This window comes from Anas platyrhynchos, chromosome 4, assembly GCF_047663525.1.
Source record: "Anas platyrhynchos isolate ZD024472 breed Pekin duck chromosome 4, IASCAAS_PekinDuck_T2T, whole genome shotgun sequence".
NCBI classification, from domain to species: Eukaryota; Metazoa; Chordata; class Aves; order Anseriformes; family Anatidae; genus Anas; species Anas platyrhynchos.
Window position 1 is genome coordinate 51,100,535 of NC_092590.1, and position 21,258 is coordinate 51,121,792.

The following is a 21,258-nucleotide window of genomic DNA, read 5'->3' on the forward strand; positions in this document are numbered from 1 at the left end:
TGCAAGCTTGTTAGTTTGGTTTTTTAACAGTCCTATAATCTGGACAGTAAATGGAGAAAACAGAACTGGGTGCAGTCACTCTGACCTCCCCCCTTCTACATTAGAAGGGAGAAGTGAGAGAAAACAGAAAAACTTAACATTTATCACCTTTCTTCTTTCCTGCCCTCAAAAAAACAAAAATTTTCAAAAGAAAGGGCAAGTTGAGCTCTTGTGTTAGATGTGAGGAGCCCTTCCTACCGGACATACACGTAGGTGAACAGTTTAACAAGGCTGGAAGCAGAATTCAATCAGCATCTCTGAAGCTGTCTGTAGAACAGATTGTAAATGAAACTTGCGCAAAACAGTTTCATTTATTTTGGACTTATTTTAAAATGCCACTTAAGACACTTTTGGAAAAAAAATGATATTTTTGCATGTGGAAATAACTGCTTAAGTGTGATTTGAGTTAGGTGCAGTAATTCTGATTTCATTAAGAGTCCCAATACCTTTTTTCCCTCCCCATAAATACATAAATAACACGTGTGAAATTACAAGGAAGGTCTGCTACTGCAAGCAGTGTGATCTTTAGTAATGATACACGCCTAATCTTTAAGACCTTAAAGTGAAGAAACTTTTGAAGTGTCACTTTATTCACAGACAACTGGAAGTATGCTTCAGGATACCATTTATTTTAAATCCCATACTGCGAGATATACACATGCATTGAGTGGAAAACAAAACAAAACAAAACTTAAGTTCCAGGTGTTGCCATTTGTATTATTTCAATGTTTTTCTGTGAAACCACTACCAACGCGCTGTTATTTTAAAAATGGGACAAAACAGTCGGGCGCTGACGCACTAACTCCTCCCATGCACGACATTAAAAACGGCGATGAACTGCTTTCTTCGTCATCTTCCTGCGCTGCCTTTGCTGGCAGCACGCCTCGAATTTGTCCTTAATAAACTCCCCATGAAAGAAATTATCCGAGACCAGCCGCTGAAGCCCCTGCCAGCCCCGCAGCCCCTCAGCACGCACCGCCCCCCCCCAGCAGCCCGCTCCCCGCAGCCGCCCCTGGACAAAATGGCGGCCGCGCCCTTCCCGCCGCCATAGCGCCCCCGGCCGCCCGTACCATCTTCTGCATGGACGGGGGGGGGGGACACGAGCGGCGTGCGAGTGGTGAGGCCGGGCCGCTCCGCACCTCTCAGCCCGCCCTCCGCCCCGAGGGTCTCTCATCGTCTTTTTGCCCCTTTCTCATCGCTGAGGAGGCGCTGCTGGGGAGGGCCGGCAGGGTTGCAGCGCACTCACCGGTGTCTTTCCCCCCCCCCTTATGACAAAATGGCACCGCCCCGCTCTGGCCGGGCGCCGCTTTCGGATGCCTGAACAGTGCGACAGAAACGGACCAATGAGAGCACGCTTTACTAGGGAGTCGTCCAAGACTATTAACAGTTCCACCAATCAGAAGCGCTGTCATTCGGTTGCTAGGAGGTGGCGAGCGGCGGCTGCTGCCTGAGGTGGGAGCCGGGGGCCGCGGGGCTGGGGCTGGGGGCGCCCGGTCCGAGCCGGCCGCGGGGCTGGGGGCGGGCTGGGGACAGCGGGGGGCGGGTGTGGGGGGGACACAGCGGGTGGCCTAGGGCGGAGTTGGCTGCCCCGCCACTGGGGCGGGCCGGGCGGGAGGGCCCCGCGGTGCAGGGACGCGCAGCTGAGGGAGCAGCGCTGGTAAAGGCTTAGGGGTCGCCTGTTGGGGTCGCTGCGTGAGCGGCGTTTCCCTCTGGTGGTAAAGCTGGGGGTCAGCTTAAGGCGTTGAGGCCCTGGAGCGTGTCCGGAGCAGGGCTACGAAGCTGGGGCAGGGCCTGGAGCACGAGTCCTGTGAGGAGCGGCTGAGGGAGCTGGGGGTGTTTGGGCTGGGGAAGAGAAGGCTCAGGGGAGACCTCATTGTGCTCTGCAGCTGCCTGAAAGGAAGCAGTGGGGAGCTGGGGTCAGCCTCTTCTCACAGGTAACTCGTGATAGGACCAGAGGGAATGGCCTCAAGTTGTGCCAGGGGAGTTTCAGGTTGGAAATGAGGAGAAGTTTATTCTCAGAAATTGGAACGGGTTGCTCAGGGAGGTGGTGGAGTCCCTGGGAGTGTTTAGGGAGAGGTTGGACATGGTGCTTAGGCACATGGTTTAGTGGGTGACATTGGTAGGGGGATGATTGGACCAGATGATCTAGGAAGTGTTTTACAGCCTTAACGATTCTATGAATTACTAAAATTAATGTTTTAGTTGTGCCTAGCTTTATTTATAAAGATATGATGATGAGGAGCAAACTACATCTGTAATTAAATCTAGGTGAATTACTATATTCCTAAGCATGAGACCCATGGTATATGATTAAAATGACAATCTTTATGTTCTAGCAGCATAAGGTGTTGTGATGAAGTACTGTGTTTTCTGTTACATGAGAAGTCTGGTGTTTTTTTTTTTCCTGTTTGGTACTGTTTTGTGTATTTATGTCACTTGACTAATATACATTTGCGTATGTGTGTATATATATATAAAATATAATATATATGATATGACAATGTAGTCTTTGTTAATCTTCCAGGGCTCCTGAAGAAATGCAAGTGGGATGACTCTTCAGGAGATGGTGAACCAGGCAGCTAGCCTGTACTCAGATAGAAAAGCAGTTTGGTTTGATCAATGCAATGATGAGCCTCCAATTTTCTACACATACGCGACAGTGGTTAAACTTGCCACGGAGTTAACAGCTTTCCTTCAAAAGCACTGCAGTCACCAAGGAAAATGTGAAATAGGCCTTTACTGCTATCCAGGAATAAACTTACCCTCTTGGATCTTAGGGTAACGGTTTGAATTCTGTATTATATTTCTAGTGGTCAACTTTTATCAAGTAAATTTTCAGTCTGTTTCTAATATCAACAAAAATGTAGTAATACCATAAGCAATACCTACTAGTTGATTTTGCTGCAGATGAAATGCTTGCTTTTTTGTTTCTTTTTAGCATTCCTTAACAGTCAGGAGGCACTGGGGTCTTGCAATCTTAAAGGAAAAATATTGCAGTATTACATTTAGTCTTTGAAAAGTCTATGTCAAGGTTTATTGAATCTTAAGTTCATTGATCTAAAGTGTATGTAGTTCTCTTTAATGTATGGTTAAGTATATTTATAGACATATCAGGAATTATTGACTATCTTTGTACTTGTTTATAAATGGACTTAACAGAATAAATACCTATTCAAAAACAGGTATACTTTTTTTTTAATGCATTCTTGTCTTGCTAGCCAAAAATAAAGTCTTGAAAACAAATGGCACGTTTTAAGCTAAATGAGTCTGTAGGTACAGTTCCATTACAGGAGCATTGCAGGAGAAGTTAATTAGCAATGCAGCTCTAAAGAGACATTGATTACTTAATAGCTAGGAAATTGAAATGTTTCATAGTAATTGAAATGTAACATAGTATCTTAGCATCCCAAGGATGTTTTCTTCAGCTGATATATACTGCAGCAGCTTTGCTTCTGAGGTCTATGTTGGTATTTTCCTGCTGTCACACTGCACCTAAAATACACAGTAGCATAAGAAGATACATCACAATTGACTATAAAGATCTCAACCAACTGAGTGCTGTAATCGTAAACCTTCCAGAAGTGCCAAGGATCTTCCTCACTAACAAGGAGACACTTTTTCCCTGGTCCAGCAGTGGAGTGGGTTGCTCAGAGAGGTTTTGCAGGCTCTGTCCTCAGAGACTTTCAAGATCTGACTGGATAAAGTCCTGCACAAGGGCCTTAGGGCTTACCCCACTGGAGTAGCAGGTTGTACTGGGCAGCCTGTAACCCCATCCATCCTGGCTTATTCTGTGCCCCGATGCCCTGGGCAGCAACACACATTTCTTTTGTCATATGCTTGGGAACTGGCAGAGTATTTTGATTTTTTTTAAAGCGATCCTCACGGAGTAATTAACCGCTATATATAATGCAGGGCAGGCTCAAATGGGTATTGATTCCAATAGGCAGAGCACTGCAGTTTCCAAGCCTTTGTTCAGGATCAAGTGATAAATCACTTGCACAATGAGGAAGTATACCTAATTGGACACGGGAACCCAGCCTAAGATGAAATTAGAAGATTTATGGAAACTTCATATTTTAGTTACTGATTTTTTTTTTTTTTTCTTCCCGTGGAGTTAATAAACACAAGTATGAGCCACTAGAGGGAGTGCTTGCAGTAAATAACAGTTGAAACTATAACGTGGATGAGAGCAGAATGACACTTAAGCGTTCCTCTGTTTATTAGGGAAAAAAGTTCTGATGTGTTCACAGAATTTTCTTCTACTGGACTGTTTACTGAGAATAGGAACTGTATTCAGTGTGTACACCTTTTTAAAAAAAAAAGTTTGTTGCAGGTGTATAAATGAATGCTTGTACTTCTGTCCAGAGTCTATAGCAGAAGTTTCAAAATCATGGTGCTGTTACGTCACTGTTACCCTTGTCATCACCAACCTGCTTGGCCAAGAAGAATTTAGCATTTTCTTATCTCTCTCTAATATTTTTCCTTGCTGTAAAATGCCAAAAGGCAACACTGATTATAATTTGTTTCATACTTTGTTTCTAATAAAATATTTAAAAGTCAGGTTATAACTAAATTTTCTGACTCTGGGTACAAATTACAGTTACAAAAAAATCTTAGTTAAATTCAGATGGATTTTCCTAGAATTTTCCTTTCTCCGTGGATTTTTACTTATTTATTTACAATGTTTTTGTCTTGTTAGAATCCTGCAGGTTCCAGCTGCTTATTCTCCTATTGATCCAGATGCACCACCAGTATTATCCACATACTTCATAAGGAAAAGCAATCTTCGATATATTCTTGTTGAGAATGACAAAATAAAGGTAAGTGTTCAGGCTTCTGCAGAAGCATCAAATGCAATTTAAAAATGTGTAGCTCTTCAGATTGTATTCTGTTTCTATAAGCTTGGTTGGGCTTGTTTTGTGTTTTTTTTTCATGAGAAGAGGCTTTCATTCAGAAAAGTACATCTTTAAAATTAGAAGTACAAAGTGCTTCTCCCCATTCAAAAAAAAAATTTGTCCTCTGTGGAATTCTTTAGTATGTTTTTCCTTTTCACTATTTGCTCAGATAATTGTTTTTTTCTCATTTATAAAGTCTGGGTTTACTCATAGTTAATATACAAACATATATAAGCTTAAAACTGTCAGATGCAAGTCCTCCAAAACAAAGGGGTGAAAAATCACAGGTTATTTGTGAAAAATGTTTCATGTTTCATTACACACGATAGAACAACAGCACATCCTGACTTCTGCTGTTTAAATTGTTCGTTTTATTTTACAGAAATTCCAGATGTCCCACGCTGGTTGGTTTTCCTGTAATTCTTCTGCAGTAGAACATATGGGTTTAACTCTCTTCCAAATGAGCTGGAGCAATACTGATGTAAATTCACAAGCAGACAATGTGAACAGTAAATATGAACCTTTAAAGGCTATGGGTAACTTGCAGCCAGGAAATACTGTTTGCTCAGAGCAACTCAAAGTAAAAACATCAGAAGGATACATGGATGTTGGCCAGAACTGCTCCTTAGCCTACGTCTTGCATACATCAGGAACTACCGGGACCCCCAAGATTGTCAGAGTACCTCATAAATGTATAGTGCCAAATATTCAGCATCTTAAGTACGTGTGGTTTTCAGTTTTTCCTTTAAAAACTTTTACAAAATTGTTATTTAGGGACTCTCTAAGCACTTCAGAGGGATGTGTATTGGGTTTTTGCTAACACTGTTTCACTTCCTCCTCCTTCCCTTGCTTTTCAGATTTCTCTGTGGGTGTTTCTGTTTCAAAATAGTCTCTTGGTGTCATTTAAACTTTTTAAAATTATTATTATTAAAGTAAGTTTATAATGATTTTTAATATCTTTGTTTTTAAATATGCTTTACTCATTTTTATGGGTGTACTTCAAATAATATGCTGTTGGAAATATTGTATTGCTGGTTTGCTGCTTAAAAGAAGTAGATAACAAAGTTAATTATTCATTCACAATTTTATATATATATATTTTTTTTGTAGTTTTAAAATCCTAATTCCTTTTTAGTCCCCTTGGGTTCCTCTCTGTTCTATTTAATAATTTCTAGAAAATCTATTTATGGGAAATAACAGGGTTTTTTTGTTTGTTTGTTTGTTTGTTTTTTAAATGAGCACCCATTAGTTGAAACAGATCTTTCAGCATGCTGTATTGGTGTGTAATGTGGTGGATAAACTTGTAAAAGGACCTCATTAGTTTATATCAATAGTTACGTTCTTAATACAGGAGCTCTTGCTGAAATTGTCTGGTCTAAATATTCAGGCAACATGCCTACATATTCAGAGTAATCTGTAGCCCCTTGGCATTGCTAAAGTGAGGAATCTCTTCCGTGCTGCTCTTCCAGTTGATTTTATAGCAACTCTCATCAGGTTTGTAATTCCTGGCTTTCTTGTTTCAGATCCATATTTGAGATCACACCGGACGACGTGCTGTTTTTGGCTTCTCCTCTAACGTTTGACCCCTCTGTGGTTGAATTGTTCGTTGCACTGACCAGTGGAGCCTCGATTCTCGTAGTCCCAAACACCGTTAAAATGATGCCTTTGGAGCTGTCTGCTGCTCTGTTTCGCCATCACCATGTGACAGTGCTGCAGGTAGGCAACACCTAAGATGACTGTTTTCAGTGTTTGACTTCTCACCTTTCCTAGTGTGTGTTACTTTTTTATCAATCTAAACAGTAACGACAGTAGTGTTCTTCCTGGAGAGAGGAGGTCATCCTTTTTCTGTAAAATGTTAGCTCTTTGGCAAATTACCGTTTGAAGGAAGCATCACATAGTTTACAACAGAAAGCAATGAACTGAAGATGAAACCAACATCCGTCCTGAGAATCCATTAATTCTTAAGAATTAATTAAATTATGGTGTAAGCTATTAGAAATATGTTAGCACCGTGTAATAGACTTGATCTTGGAGGCTTTCCTCAAACAATTTTTGAATTTTAGTGGTAGTCTCTGTACTGAAAATACAACTGAAATAGTGGCATTGATAAGATGATAAAATGTTAGTAATTTATTATTTATTTATTTGTTTTACAATAATGAGAGAAATAGAATGATTCCCCAGCAACATTTCTTGTTTTCAGGCCACTTGCTTATATGAGGCTTCATTTGTCCCTTCTGTGATGGGTCATCTCATTTTAAATAGCTTTAAAATTCATTTTTGGGATATTTACTTGAAGTTGTGAGAATCAAGCATGATTGAATAATCTTGGCCTTTTACCTGGCAGTGTAATAAAGTATTTCCTAAAGCTAGGTAAAGCAGAAGCTCTGCAGAAGAATGTAAATTGGTGCTGATAGTACTCATGAAGGGCTTCACACAATATATAAAACCTTGCACAACAGCAGCACAGTCTATACTGACATCTGATGGTTGATGCCATCTACTGTACAGAGATTAAGGTTAAATAGATGCACAACATAAATGTGGTAGTAAATATAAAGCAAGAAGAGGTACACATATGGAAAAAAAAGTAATAGGTGTTTCTCATCTTTTTTTTTTTTTTTCACATGAATCATTCAGGCAACACCAACGCTTCTCAGAAGGTTTGGAGCTCACATTATTAAATCAATGGTGCTGGCTGCAGATACTTCACTCAGAGTCCTAGCCCTTGGTGGTGAAGCCTTTCCCATCCTGAGTCTCTTGAAAACTTGGAAGCACCAGGAGAACAGAACAAGTATTTTTAATCTGTACGGTATCACCGAAGTGTCAAGCTGGGCCACTTGCTACAAGATTCCTGAAGAGGTTTTTGGCGCTGATTTTAGGTAGGACATTTCATTGTTTTCATGGCTTGGTGTGTGAATGATAAAATCAGTAGAAATGATCTCCTGTTTCCAGGGCTACTTGAGTCCTCATCGGTGTTTATGCTGGTAGAAGTTGCATATGTTTTTAATGTAGAAATAGGCAAATCTGACCATTTCTTACATCGTTACAGCCCCCTCAAGTAAAAGAAGTTGTTGAGTTGATGTTTGAACCATAAAACTTCAGCCTGAAATCCTGCATACTTGTAGCACTGCTTCACACGGTGTGTTGTGATGGTTTCTGTTGTGCTCATCTCTCTGTCTAGACTTCTTCCTCATCCCATCCTGTGTTCCCACTAGTGGACCTGGATTGGCCTAGTCCAGGGTGTGCTCTCTGGTGGTACTGGCTTGGTGTTGCACCTCTGCAGGCAAATAGCTCCCACCCAATCTGTTAGCAACTTCAGTTAGCCGGGCTCTTGCTCCTCATGAAGCCTTTCCAGTGAGATCTTGCATATTTCAAACAGAAGAAGCCTAATCGAGCTGTCAGTGGGAGTAGAAAAATGAGGCTCTTTAGGTCTTAATCATAGCCTCTGAACAAAGATACGCTCATAGCTTAGTTCTGTCAACTTTAGAAAGTTGCTTCTGAGATTTACTTATCTGACGCAAAAATACTCAGAGATGACTTTCAAATGTAATCGATAGATATGAGTGGTTCGTACTGCTACAGTGCTTTTACCTACAGTTTTAAAACTCCACAAACGAAGAAGTGGAGACTAGTTACTGATTTTTTCTGACATGGGATAATACACTGTTCAGCAAATGATCCCACTGATGTTACCTGACAAGTACGGATGGCAGAAATCTGTACACAGTGGTTCACCAAAGGTTTCAGTCATTTTAGTTGGGCTTCCAGAAGTACTTTCTTTTCATCATTTAGCACTCTGCTATTTTCACTCAATTAAAGACTTTTTTTGTTCATTGTGTTTCATAAAGAGAGTTGGTGGAGTGTCAAGGCCATGAGAGGTTCTTTGAGTTAGCTCAGTGTTTTGTTTGCTCTCTGAAATGTGTAATTATTCCCTGGCTTGGTGTTACACACGTGATTTCAGTTAGGCAAGTCTTAGGAAATGGATGTTTCAGACACATGCTGTGATATACATGTATTAACCTGGTGCTTTAACAACGGAAGACTGAAAATGGTGGATGGTCATAAACTGTTGTCAAGTTCTCCTGCAAAACTCCTACTGAATAAGCAAGGAGTCTTACAAAAAATGAAATGTGGCCTGTTATTAGATACCTGTTCTGCAGAAAACATGAGATCTTTTACAGCACTGAAATTTTCTGATTCTAGTGTTTTATTCTGGTTTCTCTGAGTTCAAGCATTGCCTTCTTCTCAGTGAAGCTGTTTTTCCTACTCAAAGTTTGTGCTCCAGAGATAGATAATGTGTCATTTTTCAGTTCAAACTAAGGTGCAGTTGCATTGCTGAAAATTTTTATAGTCTGTGACTGTTGTCTCTCACTCTTCACATCACAGCCTGTTTCCTCTAAGTGTCACTGCCAAGGGAATTACAGTTCCTTTGCAGTAAACATGTAAGCAGCCCAGGACCAAAAACATGACAGATGGTTTTATTTCTTCTTCACTTCTTAGTATTGGTAGGACAATTGCAGTGCAGTGGTATGTTACTTTTTCTAGCTAAATGATAAAAACTGGCAGTTTCTAGAGAACGCTAGAATATCAAAAAATCAGAAAAGTTAGTGCATTATTGGTCTGTCTCCTCTGTTTTTTAGATATGTTTGGCAAAACTAAACATCTAATCTCAAGTCTCTTAAAAATAATGTCACAATGAATTTATTTTTAATTTTGCTGTTTTGTATATACGTAGTAATCTTGTTTTGTTTGTTTGTAGTTGCTATATTTTACTTTGTTTTGTTTTTTTATTTTCATTGTGACTTTCCCATGGTGTGGGGTAAACATGCTGAATATCAGGGATGCTTTCCCTTGCCTATTTGCCAAGTCATTGTATTTTGAAGCTGAACAGAGCAAAGAAAAGAAGATCCCCACTTGGCAAAAAAAACACAAAATTTGAGTGCATTTTGGCAAACACAGGATAAAGCATTCATTGACTGATCAGAAAACAAAAGAGGAGAGGTTTCAACAGCCTAAATAGCAGGAATTGTACAAGAGTATTAGGTTCAAATATGAGACTTTATGATCAAAGTTGAGCTGAACCACATGCCTAACTTGATATATTACCAAAATTATTTCAAGTTACTCTTTTTTTTTTTTTAATTTCACTGAAAAAATATATTATTCTCTATTTTCACTCAGAAGTAGTGTCTGTGTTCAATGAATGAGGTTTTGGAAAGTGCTTGAGCTGGAGAATGAAGGGAAAGGAATGAGTTGGTCTGCAGTTCAATGGAAGAATTCTGTAATAAGATACATGATATTGAAATTACTATTCCTTTTATTTCAGGTTTTTCTGGAAGAGTCATCTGTATTCATTGACACAATATCAGTAACCAACAAGAATAAAAGCTCAAACTAGGGTAGGGAAAGAATGAATTAGAAAGTGTTTGTATGTGTTCATAATGGTTGAACGTGATAGAGGTTCAACCAGGGGGACTTAAGAGCTGGCAGAAACTCAAGGTACTCTCAAGAGATTTCATGATCCATTAAGCCTTATTTTCTATCATTCTTGGGGTGTTTTTTTGAATATGATAATGAAACCCATGAACATTGATGAAGTTTTAAATTTTGAACAAATAAAGCATTTTTTTAAGAATAAATATTTGTAGAAAGAAGCCCCAACTATCTACTTTTGCCCTGATACCAAACATTTAAAAGACTGTATGTTACATAATTCCTGGAATGGTTGTTTTGTGTTCAGAAGGGAAAAGATTTTTACTGCTTCTCTCTTCAATATATTTAGGACTAATTTCTCTGTACCTTTGGGATCACCACTCCTTGGAACAACAGTTGAGGTCAGAGACGACAACGGTTCTGCAGTTCTAGAAGGCGAAGGACAAGTATTTATAGGTTATTTTATATTTTTTGTTCTTCTAAGATACTTTTCCTAATTGGTTTTTAGTAATATGTTGATTTTTTTTACTTGGTGTAAAACAGATTAACATAACACTGTAAATTCCCACTGGGCTGGGAACCTTGATGGCATTTTAGGTTGTTGGAATGATGGACAGGAAATTATCACCATTTTATCTGCATGCTGCTTTCATTATACTGATTATCTTTTTTTCCTGCTTGCAATTTTGATGCTCAGCTGTAATAATTTACATGTTGTAACTGAATTAACTGTATAGGCCAATTGGTACAGTGTAGAAGTTTAGACATTGATGATAAACTTTTGCTATTTATAATGCTTGCTAGCATTTAGGATAATTTAATAAAACACTCAGTATTTTCATAATAATTTCATTTACAGTTAGCCATTTAATAATGACCACGGTCCTTTCTTGTGTAGGTGGTGAAGAACGAATCTGCTTTCTTGATGATGAGATAACTGTACCCCCGGGAACAATGAGAGAAACAGGGGATTTTGTAAGAGTGCAGAACGCGCAGATGGTCTTCTTGGGTCGGAAAGACAATCAGATTAAACGTCATGGCAAACGTTTTAATATTGAATGTTTGCAGCAGGTAATATAACATCTAATGTTATGCAGAGTGGCTGAGGGAGCTGAGGTTGTTTAGCCTGGAGAAAAGGCTTGGGGAGACCTCGTTGCTCTCTCCAATTACCTTAAAGGAGGCTATAGTGAGGTGGGGCTCTTTTCCTAAGCACTAAGTGATAAGAGGAAGTGGCCTTTAGTTGTGCCAGGGGAGATTTAAGTTGGATATTTGGTAAAAATTCTTCACTGAATGGGGTGTGAAGTATTGGAACAGGCTGCCTGGGGGAAGTGGTGGAGTTGCCATCCCTAGGGGTCTTCAAAAAACGTGTAGATGCAGAGCTTAGCCACATGGTTCAGTGGTGGGCTTGGCAGTGCTAGGTTAAAGGTTGGACTGGGTGATCTTAGAGGTCTCTTCCAACCTAAATGGTTCTGTGGTTCTATGATTCTAATGAGTAGAGTATGCCAGTACAGAAGAGCAGGGATAATGCTCATGCATCATTACCACCAGAAATCTGTATGTACTCATTTTCAGATGATTTTTAGAAGTCTTGAAGAAATTAGGAGGATGTAGTATCAAAAACCTAGTCATGTAATGGAGGTACCTAGAAGGGAGGAGTTTGGTTTTGTATTCTTAGAAATCTATTTTATTGTATGTTTTATTCCAACAGAATTGAAAACTGTATATGCAGATGAAAATTTTCAAATGGCTTACTGAAGTACTTGCATGGTCTTTTGATAAACTGCATTTCAAAACAAAAATAATATTTTTTAATTACAGGCTGCTGAAGATCTGTGTCAGGTAGAAGCTTGTGCAGTGACCTGGTATCAGCAGGAAAAACTTATCCTATTTGTTGTGCCCAGTGGTGATTTAGAAGAGAGAGAAACTCTTCAAGAACTTCAGAAACATCTGCCAGCTCACGCAATTCCTGATGAGCTTGTACAAATTAAATCTTTGCCTTTAACATCACATGGTAAGTGAAACTATAAGTACCCTTGGCACATACTTTAATGTTTCCATTCTTTTTTTTTTTTCCTTTCTTCAATGACCACTGTCATACTTTTTAAACACATGGAGCAGGTAACACCTAACACCTAGTTAGGAAATCTTGACCATGTATTACGTGTGCTTGATAATGTTTCATTCAAGATTCAAAAAGCAGCAGTAAAATCAATTTAGTACTAAAACTGCACTTTTATTTTTCTCAGTCACTTCTGTTGCAGTCTGTGACAGAACCCTGACTTCTCTCAGGGAAAGATCAGGCACTGAAAATGGGATTACGTGGGAGGCTACAGTAAATTTTCAAAAACCTTGTTGGGTTCTGTTGAGTGTAGTTGATTGACTGGATTTAAAAAAAAAAAAAAAGTGCAGTTGAGTGTAAGCCTGTAAAAGAGTAGGACAACTATTTGGGGAGAGCAAGTTTTGGAAGTGTAAATGCTGAAAAGCAATGAAAAAAATCATACTTTATTTTCTACAAAGGCAAAGTTGATATATCTGAACTGAACAAGATTTACCACAACCATCTAACCTCCAGAAGGCGTGACAGTAAGCTGAATGGCGCAGAGGAATTGTGGGAAAGATTGCAGTATTTATGGAAGGTAGTATTTTGAGCTGCCTTTTTATCTTTGCAAGTGGATCATTATACATGTGTCAGGAATTAAACAGTTTTAAGAAGTATGACTAATGCAGCCAGAACATTCTTGCTGCCTATACATTCAAGTATTACAGCTCTTTCTGTTCAGTTAATACTTAAATATAGTTGCTCTGTAATGGCCAGGAGGGATTCATTTATGTTTCTGTATCAGATAAAGCTGCAGACTGTGAAGGTATCAGCAATTAGCATAGGAAGGATGTAATCTGTCAGTAGCTCTTTGAATACTGCTGCATTTGCCAAGTAAGGTATCCCTAAGGGAAACAAGGAACTGGGACGTGGAAATTTTGTACAAAATAGCTACTGTGTTAGTAGAGTTTCTTATTTCTAATGATAATTACGAACTGAAGAGTCTTTTTTTTAAATAGGTGGCACAATTGTGTAATTATCTCTTGGACCGTCTCACTGTATTGTTCCTAAACTTCTTTGGTAAAGGCTTATTTTTCAAACTACTCAAATGTGACACCAAACAGTATTAGGTTTTTTTGAAAGGTATACTCCTAAGTTTCACCTGATCTGCTGTGGCTAGGACTTGAATACATACATGCAGAAGGAAGTTGGTGATGCAGTTTGCTGTGCCTGTGCTGATACTTAACTGTATTGGTGGCTATAGAAATATAACCAAGGGGATGGGACGTGCCCTAGATCTAGTTTGAACAGTAGAATGCAGCCTCCAAAAACAGAGGTTTGGGACTTCATAACTAGATTTAGGAAGCAGGGAGTGCAGTGACGGAAGACATGTAATAATTGCTGTTTGTTGTAATAACAATGCTGAATCCGTAATCCTTTGTGAATTGGAAGGGGTTATAGCTTCAAAAGAAGGTAGATAAATAGGTTACTTAAATCATTCAAAAGCAAAAGATACTGGTTTACATAAATCTTACTAAAAACCAATTTTATCTAAAGGCATCTATATTTTATCTGAGAAATAATGTCATTAGTAAATGGTATTGAGATTGAAAATAGCCAACAAAAATACAGCACATTCTGCTTCAGTTCCTTATACTGTAGAATTGGAAATGAGCAAAAGAAAGTGTAGTATTGAACTAGTATCTCCCTGTTCCCACCTTCTCCTGTTCCTTCCCAGCTCGTATTCTGTCAGTATCTCTGCAAAGTTTCAGAGGAATTGACTTTCCTCAGTTCCTGTTAATTTTATTGGGACTTCTGGGTATTCAGTAGAATATTACCTGACTTAAGCTTTTCTTTGTGACGTGGTGGAAGATTCATGAACTGTTATCTTTTTCCTTCTTTTCTCTAGTCTGTTCTGGGTTTCCTAGGTGATTCCAGTGGAATTTCTAGAGACGCAGTATTTCTTCACAGTGGTGGAGACTCCTTAAAGGCTCTTCAATTTTATGATGAAATTGAGGTGCTCATAGGCAGAGCTGTGCCTGGACTCCTGGAGGTTATTCTCAGCCGCACGATCGAACAGGTTTATACACATATTCTTAAAACCATGTTTCCAGATGAAGACCAGCTAATAAATAATGACAATGTTTTGAAAAGAAAACTAAGTGAGAACAATGGAGAGGAAATCCATGGAAAATATGGTAAATTGAAATCTGAAAGATATCTTAAGGTTGTTCCTGGATTAATTTCATTTATTGCGCTGAGCAGAGGAAATCATTTTCTTTCTATGCATTTCACCAAGTCTTTAATGCAACCCAGTAATACAGCACAGGTAGGAGTGGAGCCACTACAAGAACCATCCCTTCTGCATTTAGCGTCTCCAAGTATAATGAACAGCCATGTGCAAGGGCATGACATGGAGAAAAATGGAATTTTAACAATTAACAGCAAGGCAAATAAAACTGACTGTAGCTCTGTGCAGCAACTCCATGCAGAATGTAGTCACATAACAACAGCAGAATTGACATTATGCACAAGGTGGAAGTCAAATACAAGAAAATGTGTTGATGCATCGCCGTTGGTTATAATACCATTTAAAGATGAAGTGTCTGCCTCTGTATATGTTGGCTCTCACTCTCACACAATGCAGGCCATTGATCTAGATTTGGGAGAAATAAAGTGGGAGAAGACCCTTGGAGATCGTATTGAATCTTCTGCCTGCATATCTAAGTGTGGGAATTTCATCATCGTCGGTATGTCTTCTGTTTTAGCCTTCGTTTCAGAGTCATTTTTCTGTTAAATATGAAATGAGTAACTTAGAACCTTATTTCTTCCCTCTGAATGACTTCCATTATACCTATCATCATACCTATCCATCAACTTGCGTGTCTGCTTCAGGACTAGTTTATTGTAAGACAAAAATGGAAGGAATAAGTAATTCGGGTTTCATGATAACCTGTTATGGGGGTTACTTAACATACTATGCAGTTCTGGGTGATTTTGTGTGAATTTATTAGAAAGGCCTTGTTAAGGAATAAACAGTAGGTTCAGTTTCTTTTCAGTGGTTGATTGAGGTGTGACCATTACACTGTTTTTTAAAAAAGTATGGAAAGGTGATACAGTCTTAAAGTGTCTTTGAATATTGATAAGTATAGAAGTTATTACATGGTGCCCCAGATAATTAAACTATGAAGAATAATCTCCTTTAACTATGTATCTGTAAATATAAGTAACATGGACGTGTTTGGGTAGCTTCTTGTTTTTAAACATGACTTTGGAAAAGGAAGGTTTTAATCCATCATTGTGTGTGAATTTTAAGGACTGTTGGCTGTTGATGTGTAGCACTGACTTTATATAAACTTTGTCAGTTAGGACCAGTGTGCTCTATTTTTTATCAGATCTGTTGCCAACAGAGTTACCATTATTCGTCTTAGCGTTATCTTTTTAGCTAGAGTGCATACATCACTGGTGAGCACAGACGTCCAGATGATGAAGTTTTTATGCAAAGCTAACATTGCCATTTTTTTCTACTATTTTGATTGTTTACTCTGACAACAAAATTGAATGTTTCTTAAGATCAAAAGTTTCTATAACTATAGTTTTCATTAGAAAACACACAAACTTTATTTTTTTAGCATCCTTGTTTTCATACAGGAAAATTAGAGAGAGAGGATTAAAAAAAATCTTCTCCCTTTTCAGCAACTCTACTTTCTTCTAATATTATTATTGTAAAAATTGGTAGAAAGGCAATGAAATAACTATATTCTGAATGTCACCTGGAAGGAACACACAGAATGATCATCTTTGAGTGTAGCAGACTCAACTTCGAGTTTGAATGATCAACTTCGAGGAGCAGCTTTGGAAAAAATTTTGAAACTCTATCTCCTAAGTCGTCTTATTTCTTTCCAATGTAATGATGCAGCTAAAAGCATAAATGACAGCATAAATACAAATATTTATTATGCTTTTTTTTCTCCATGGTTGTGTTTTGTCGGATACAGGCTGTTATGATGGCTTAGTGTACGTGCTGCAGAGCAGCGATGGAGAAACCCACTGGGCTTTTGTCACAGAAGACACCGTGAAAAGCTCTGCAGTTGTAGATCCTTCCAGCGGACTGGTCTACATAGGATCGCATGACCAACACCTGTATGCTTTGGATATTTATGTGAGCACACTGGCTGACTTTTCTGTATAGCAGAGCCAATATCCAAATTAGACCCTATCTGTAGCACACCAAACGAATACTCCACTAGTGTTCATCTTCTCACCACTCCAATCAAACTTTTGAGAAAGTTTTGCCTGCTGGAAGTGGGGTTAGGATTATGTGGTAGTAATAGTTTTAGTGATGTTCTCCTGTTCCTGGGTGAAGCCACATCTTGAGCTTCTCAGTTACTGAACGACCTGTGTATGTTTCAGAATAGGGTGCCCAGCTGGAAAAAAAAAAAAAAAAAGCCACACTGTGGCTTAGTGGTGGAAAGAGAATCTTAGGTTTTGAAAGAGCAGATTGGAGGAGAAGGAAAACAAGGGGGGGAGATACTACTGGTTGGTTAGCATGTTTTCTCATATTTACTAGAAAAGAAAGTGGCTAATGACATATGAGTTGCTATAATAGCATGTAAATTATATCTTAAATTTCCTAATTAGTAAGTAAACACACTGTTTAATAAGCTTTGACTTTAGAAGGTCTTTGTAAACATTCCGAGCTTGAACTCCAATTGTAATTCTTTTTCTTGTGCTTACAGAAAAAGGTGTGTATATGGAAATTGCATTGCGAAGGTGGAGCTGTGTTTTCCTCTCCCTGTCTAAGTTCTTCTCCACATCACATTTATGTTGCTACACTAGGAGGACTCTTACTGGCTGTAAACCCGGTATGTATGTTTGCCTGCTTGTCTTTGATCCCAATCTCAAATTTAGGTTAAACCAAAATGCATTTCTGAAGTTAAGAGCACTTTTCTGACGAAGGAAATCACATGATCACATGTTACAATGAAATCTTTTTCACTTGAGAGCCTATACACAAGGTCACTATAACAATTCCTGTATTGCAAAAAAGGGTCCGGTAACAAAGGGAATTGAAGTGACTTGCTTGAATTTGCGTGCTGACTGTAGGCTGAAGTTGGAATCAGTCTTCTGATCCCACATGCCACATTATTAGTTAAACCTGTATTTGTGGTGTTCAGCACTCACAACCCCACATCAGTCCTGGCCATCTTTACCTTCCCTGCTCCACATTTCCTCAGTAGTACCTAAGTGGTTCCCGTCTGCCTCTAGTGTTAGCAGACAAATGTGTGGTTTTGCAGCTCTAGTGGGCTGTGGATAAGAAAATATTTTTTTTCTTAATTCTGAGTAAGAGGTAGTTGAGAACTCCAGCTGTAACGCCAAGTGATTTATAACAATAGGAGATCATTGTGACAATCATGGATTGTGGGTTACAGCATTTCCTGCAGTATTTATAGTTTATAATAATGCAAGTCATAATTCATACAGCTTATTTACAAGATATTCTCTCCTTCACTGACCCTTTTCACATACTGAGGAGCTGGGAGTGGAATTAAAAATGAATCTGTCATTCTTGAAACTGCTACTACTACTGCTTTGTTATTAATATTACTGTTTTGCCTAGGGGAAGAAAGAGAAAGGTGGAATAGGGGGCAATGAGTATCCCAGGGAATGTGCTAAACATTTTGTCTGAATAGTATTTTTAGAGGTTTGCTTCTGGTGTGCATTCTGGTTGGAAGAGGCCTTTTTTCTCTCTTTCTTAAGGGCTGGGTCAAGCTGTGAAGGAAGGGTCATTTTGTGCAGCTGCTTACAGTTGTCTTAAGCATCATACTGCACACTGCCATTTACAGGTGACGGGGAATAAGATTTGGAAAAGCTTCCTGGGAAAACCACTTTTCTCCTCTCCTCACTGCAACGAGAAGTGTGTTTGTGTTGGATGCGTGGATGGAAACTTGTATTGTTACACTCACTCTGGGGAAAAGGTAAAAGCTGCTGCTGTTGGCCTTCTTGTGCTTTTTAAATGTTCATCACAAAACACTGCATGAGATGCTTTACTAATACTGTTTTCTGAGGTTTAATGATTACCACATACCTTTTTGAGAACCGAACGCAAGAATGTATTTATTTTTATAGAGTGGAGAAAGCAGAAAATCAGTACGACAGCCAGCCCATTACTGAGACAGAAATAGATAGTTTAGAGCATACACCCAGAGCAAATGGTAGTGCCAGGGCAGTGCCAACAAATAAAATGGTTTACTTTTGTTTTTGAAGTTTTTCAAGAATGTTTAAAGCATCTCTTTATACGTGGTGGCTGTTCAGAAGCTAAGGTTTCTTAGAATGTGTATTTATTTATCAAAAAATACTGGCATCATGGCAGAGATGCTGCAAATCATAATTCTGGCACGATATATCAGCCTTCACATTCAATTAAATGAGAATATTTTTTTAGTTCCTCCATGACGAGTGTGGTTTGGTACCATAAGGTGGTTACAGTGTGGTAACAATTCATAAATTCATAACTTTCATTACTAATTCAGTTACAATGGGCCTAGAGTATTCTTTTCCCAAGTTGTCCATTTTATGTGTGCCTCACAGAAGGTAGCAACTCTTGCGTATCTGTTTAATGAGTCTTTTATCACTTACTGTGTGTAAAGCTTAACTTGTAATGTGACAAGTATTTACCCTCACCAAAACCTCTTATGCTCTTGAAATAACGTGCTCTCCTGTCAACAACTAGTTACTAAAAAAACAGAGTTGCTGTCATACTGAAAATGTGACCGACCTGTGCTAATGGGTGGTTATGTTATTTCTGTAGGTTTGGCAGTTTCCCACTAGTGGACCGGTGTTTTCATCTCCGTGCATCTCAACTTTAACTAAGCAAGAAATATTTTTTGGCTCCCATGATCGCTTTATCTACTGTTGTAATACGGAGGGTAATTTACTGTGGAAATTTGAAGCCACTTCAAGTGTATATGGAACACCATTTGTTTTCCAAAGCGATGACTTAAAGAACAAAATCCTTTTGGCAGCAGTATCTACAGATGGCACGGTGTGGATCCTGAATGCCAAGAGCGGCACAGCAGAAGGAGTAGCTAAGCTTCCAGGAGAAGTTTTCTCTTCCCCGGTAGTATGGGGAACAAAGCTTGTTGTTGGCTGTAGAAACGATTATGTTTATTGCCTAGATTTGTGTATAACAGGAGAAAAAGAACAATGAGGATGTTACGCTGCTACCTTTGTGTTGTTTACTTCTGTACATTAAGAACTCACAGGTGCTGTCTACCTCTCCGCCTGCTTTGCTGAAGACAAGAGATTCTCTTTGCAGACTTCTCAGGTAGCATTTTGCACCACGGCAACAGCCAGAGCAGGTAAGTGATGCTCGTTGACTTGCTGTACTGACTGAAGGCTGGCTGCTCAGCACCTAGCCCAAAGTTTCACTGTCCCTTCCCCACTTCCCAGCTCAGGTTCATGAAAGAAATGGTTTCAAATGGTTTGGATACGAGTGTTGTGCTTTTTACAGGTGCAGTGGGAAGTTAATAGGTAGTAGTTGGGCTTCAAGCACTTAGACAATTGGGAGAAGCTGGGGTAAGGTGCAGTACTGTGCAACTTGAATTAACGCGCTTGTCTTGATGAGGGAGGAACGTGTTCTTTCCTAGGATCCAGCCTCACTTCTCCCCCGGGCTGCTTTCGGTCCAGCCTGTGCCTGGCTCTTCCATATGTCGGGCTGGCGTTTATCTGGTTTGACTGGGTTTCTATTCCGTGGCAAGGTAACCAAAGTTCTTTGTTGATTCTAACTTTTCAGATGATTTCTAAGTACATATTTCACAGAATTTCACAGAATTTCTAGGTTGGAAGAGACCTCAAGATCATCGAGTCCAACCTCTAACCTAACACTAACAGTCCCCACTAAACCATACCCCTAAGCTCTACATCTAAACGTCTTTTGAAGACTTCCAGGGATGGTGACTCCACCACCTCCCTGGGCAGCCTGTTCCAGTGCCTAACAACCCTTTCAGTAAAGAAATTCTTCCTAACATCTAACCTAAAACTCCCCTGGCATAACTTTAGCCCATTCCCCCTCATCCTGTCACCAGGCACATGGGAGAACAGGCCAACCCCCACCTCTCTACAGCCTCCTTTAATGTACTTATACAGAGCAATAAGGTCACCCCTGAGCCTCCTCTTCTCTAGGCTGAACAAGCCCAGCTCCTTCAGCCGCTCCTCATAGGACTTGCTCTCCAGGCCCCTCACCAGCTTCGTCGCCCTTCATATCCTACATGCCGTGGACTTGGGAGTAATGGCTTTTTGTTATAGTTTGTATAAGCTACATAATTAATCTTGTGCAAGCCTGAGCCCTCCCTGGCTTCAGTTCAGCCAGGCATATACTTTCAAACTCCATTAAAGTCAGCACGAGTTACTTCCTCTATTCTGAAGTGAACAGGTACTTTGCTGTGTGTATTTATTACATGGCAGTGACAAGTTACTGTACGAGTTCCAAGGTGAAGTGTATAGTGTTCAAGTCAATGTTTGCCAAATCATTTTTGAAGAAATTTGAATTAATGCTCTTTACAATGTATTTACAGAGAACTATTAATAAAGGATTGTGTAGATTTTTTTGGTTGTCCTTAACCCCTTAAAAAGAATTAGTGCCAATAATGCAGATCGAGTATTTGCAGACAAAAGTACACTTAAACTCTGAGTGTTTTCCTGATTACGAGTCTTCTGCAAGAACTCTTGTGGAAGCTATTATTTCCTTCTCATGCGCCATCTCCTTTAAATTCTAACAGCCTGAGTTAACTTAGCCTCTTCAAATTCTCATTTACTTTTTACTTCATCATGTCTTGTTCCTCCATTTTA

At 39.3% G+C, this 21,258-nt stretch overlaps 1 protein-coding gene across 2 annotated transcripts; it reads left to right on the forward strand.

Annotated features, from left to right (window-relative positions):
- The first annotated feature begins 1,335 nt into the window (after window positions 1-1,335).
- AASDH (aminoadipate-semialdehyde dehydrogenase) lies at window positions 1,336-21,014 on the forward strand. 2 transcript variants are annotated; one of them, XM_027457060.3, is made up of 15 exons: window positions 1,336-1,491; window positions 2,564-2,817; window positions 4,739-4,859; window positions 5,317-5,654; window positions 6,458-6,650; window positions 7,575-7,816; window positions 10,720-10,826; window positions 11,269-11,441; window positions 12,189-12,381; window positions 12,888-13,006; window positions 14,318-15,158; window positions 16,407-16,570; window positions 17,148-17,273; window positions 18,255-18,386; window positions 19,220-21,014. In XM_027457060.3, the coding sequence occupies exons 2-15, from the start codon at window positions 2,588-2,590 to the stop codon at window positions 19,616-19,618; spliced, it is 3,378 nt and encodes a 1,125-aa protein (XP_027312861.3). In that variant the 5' UTR covers window positions 1,336-1,491; window positions 2,564-2,587; the 3' UTR covers window positions 19,619-21,014. The 2 variants fall into 2 exon arrangements, with proteins under 2 accessions (XP_027312861.3, XP_027312862.3); XM_027457061.3 differs by lacking the exon at window positions 12,888-13,006 and having other exon boundaries at window positions 14,337-15,158.
- Window positions 21,015-21,258: the final 244 nt, after the last annotated feature.

Coding starts and splice junctions, on each gene's coding strand:
- AASDH (XM_027457060.3), top strand. CDS start 2,588: ATGACTCTTCAGGAGATGGTGAACCAGGCAGCTAGCCTGTACTCAGAT. Junction 15,159..16,406: donor TGGGAATTTCATCATCGTCG/GTATGTCTTCTG, acceptor TGTCGGATACAG/GCTGTTATGATGGCTTAGTG. Junction 18,387..19,219: donor ACACTCACTCTGGGGAAAAG/GTAAAAGCTGCT, acceptor TTATTTCTGTAG/GTTTGGCAGTTTCCCACTAG.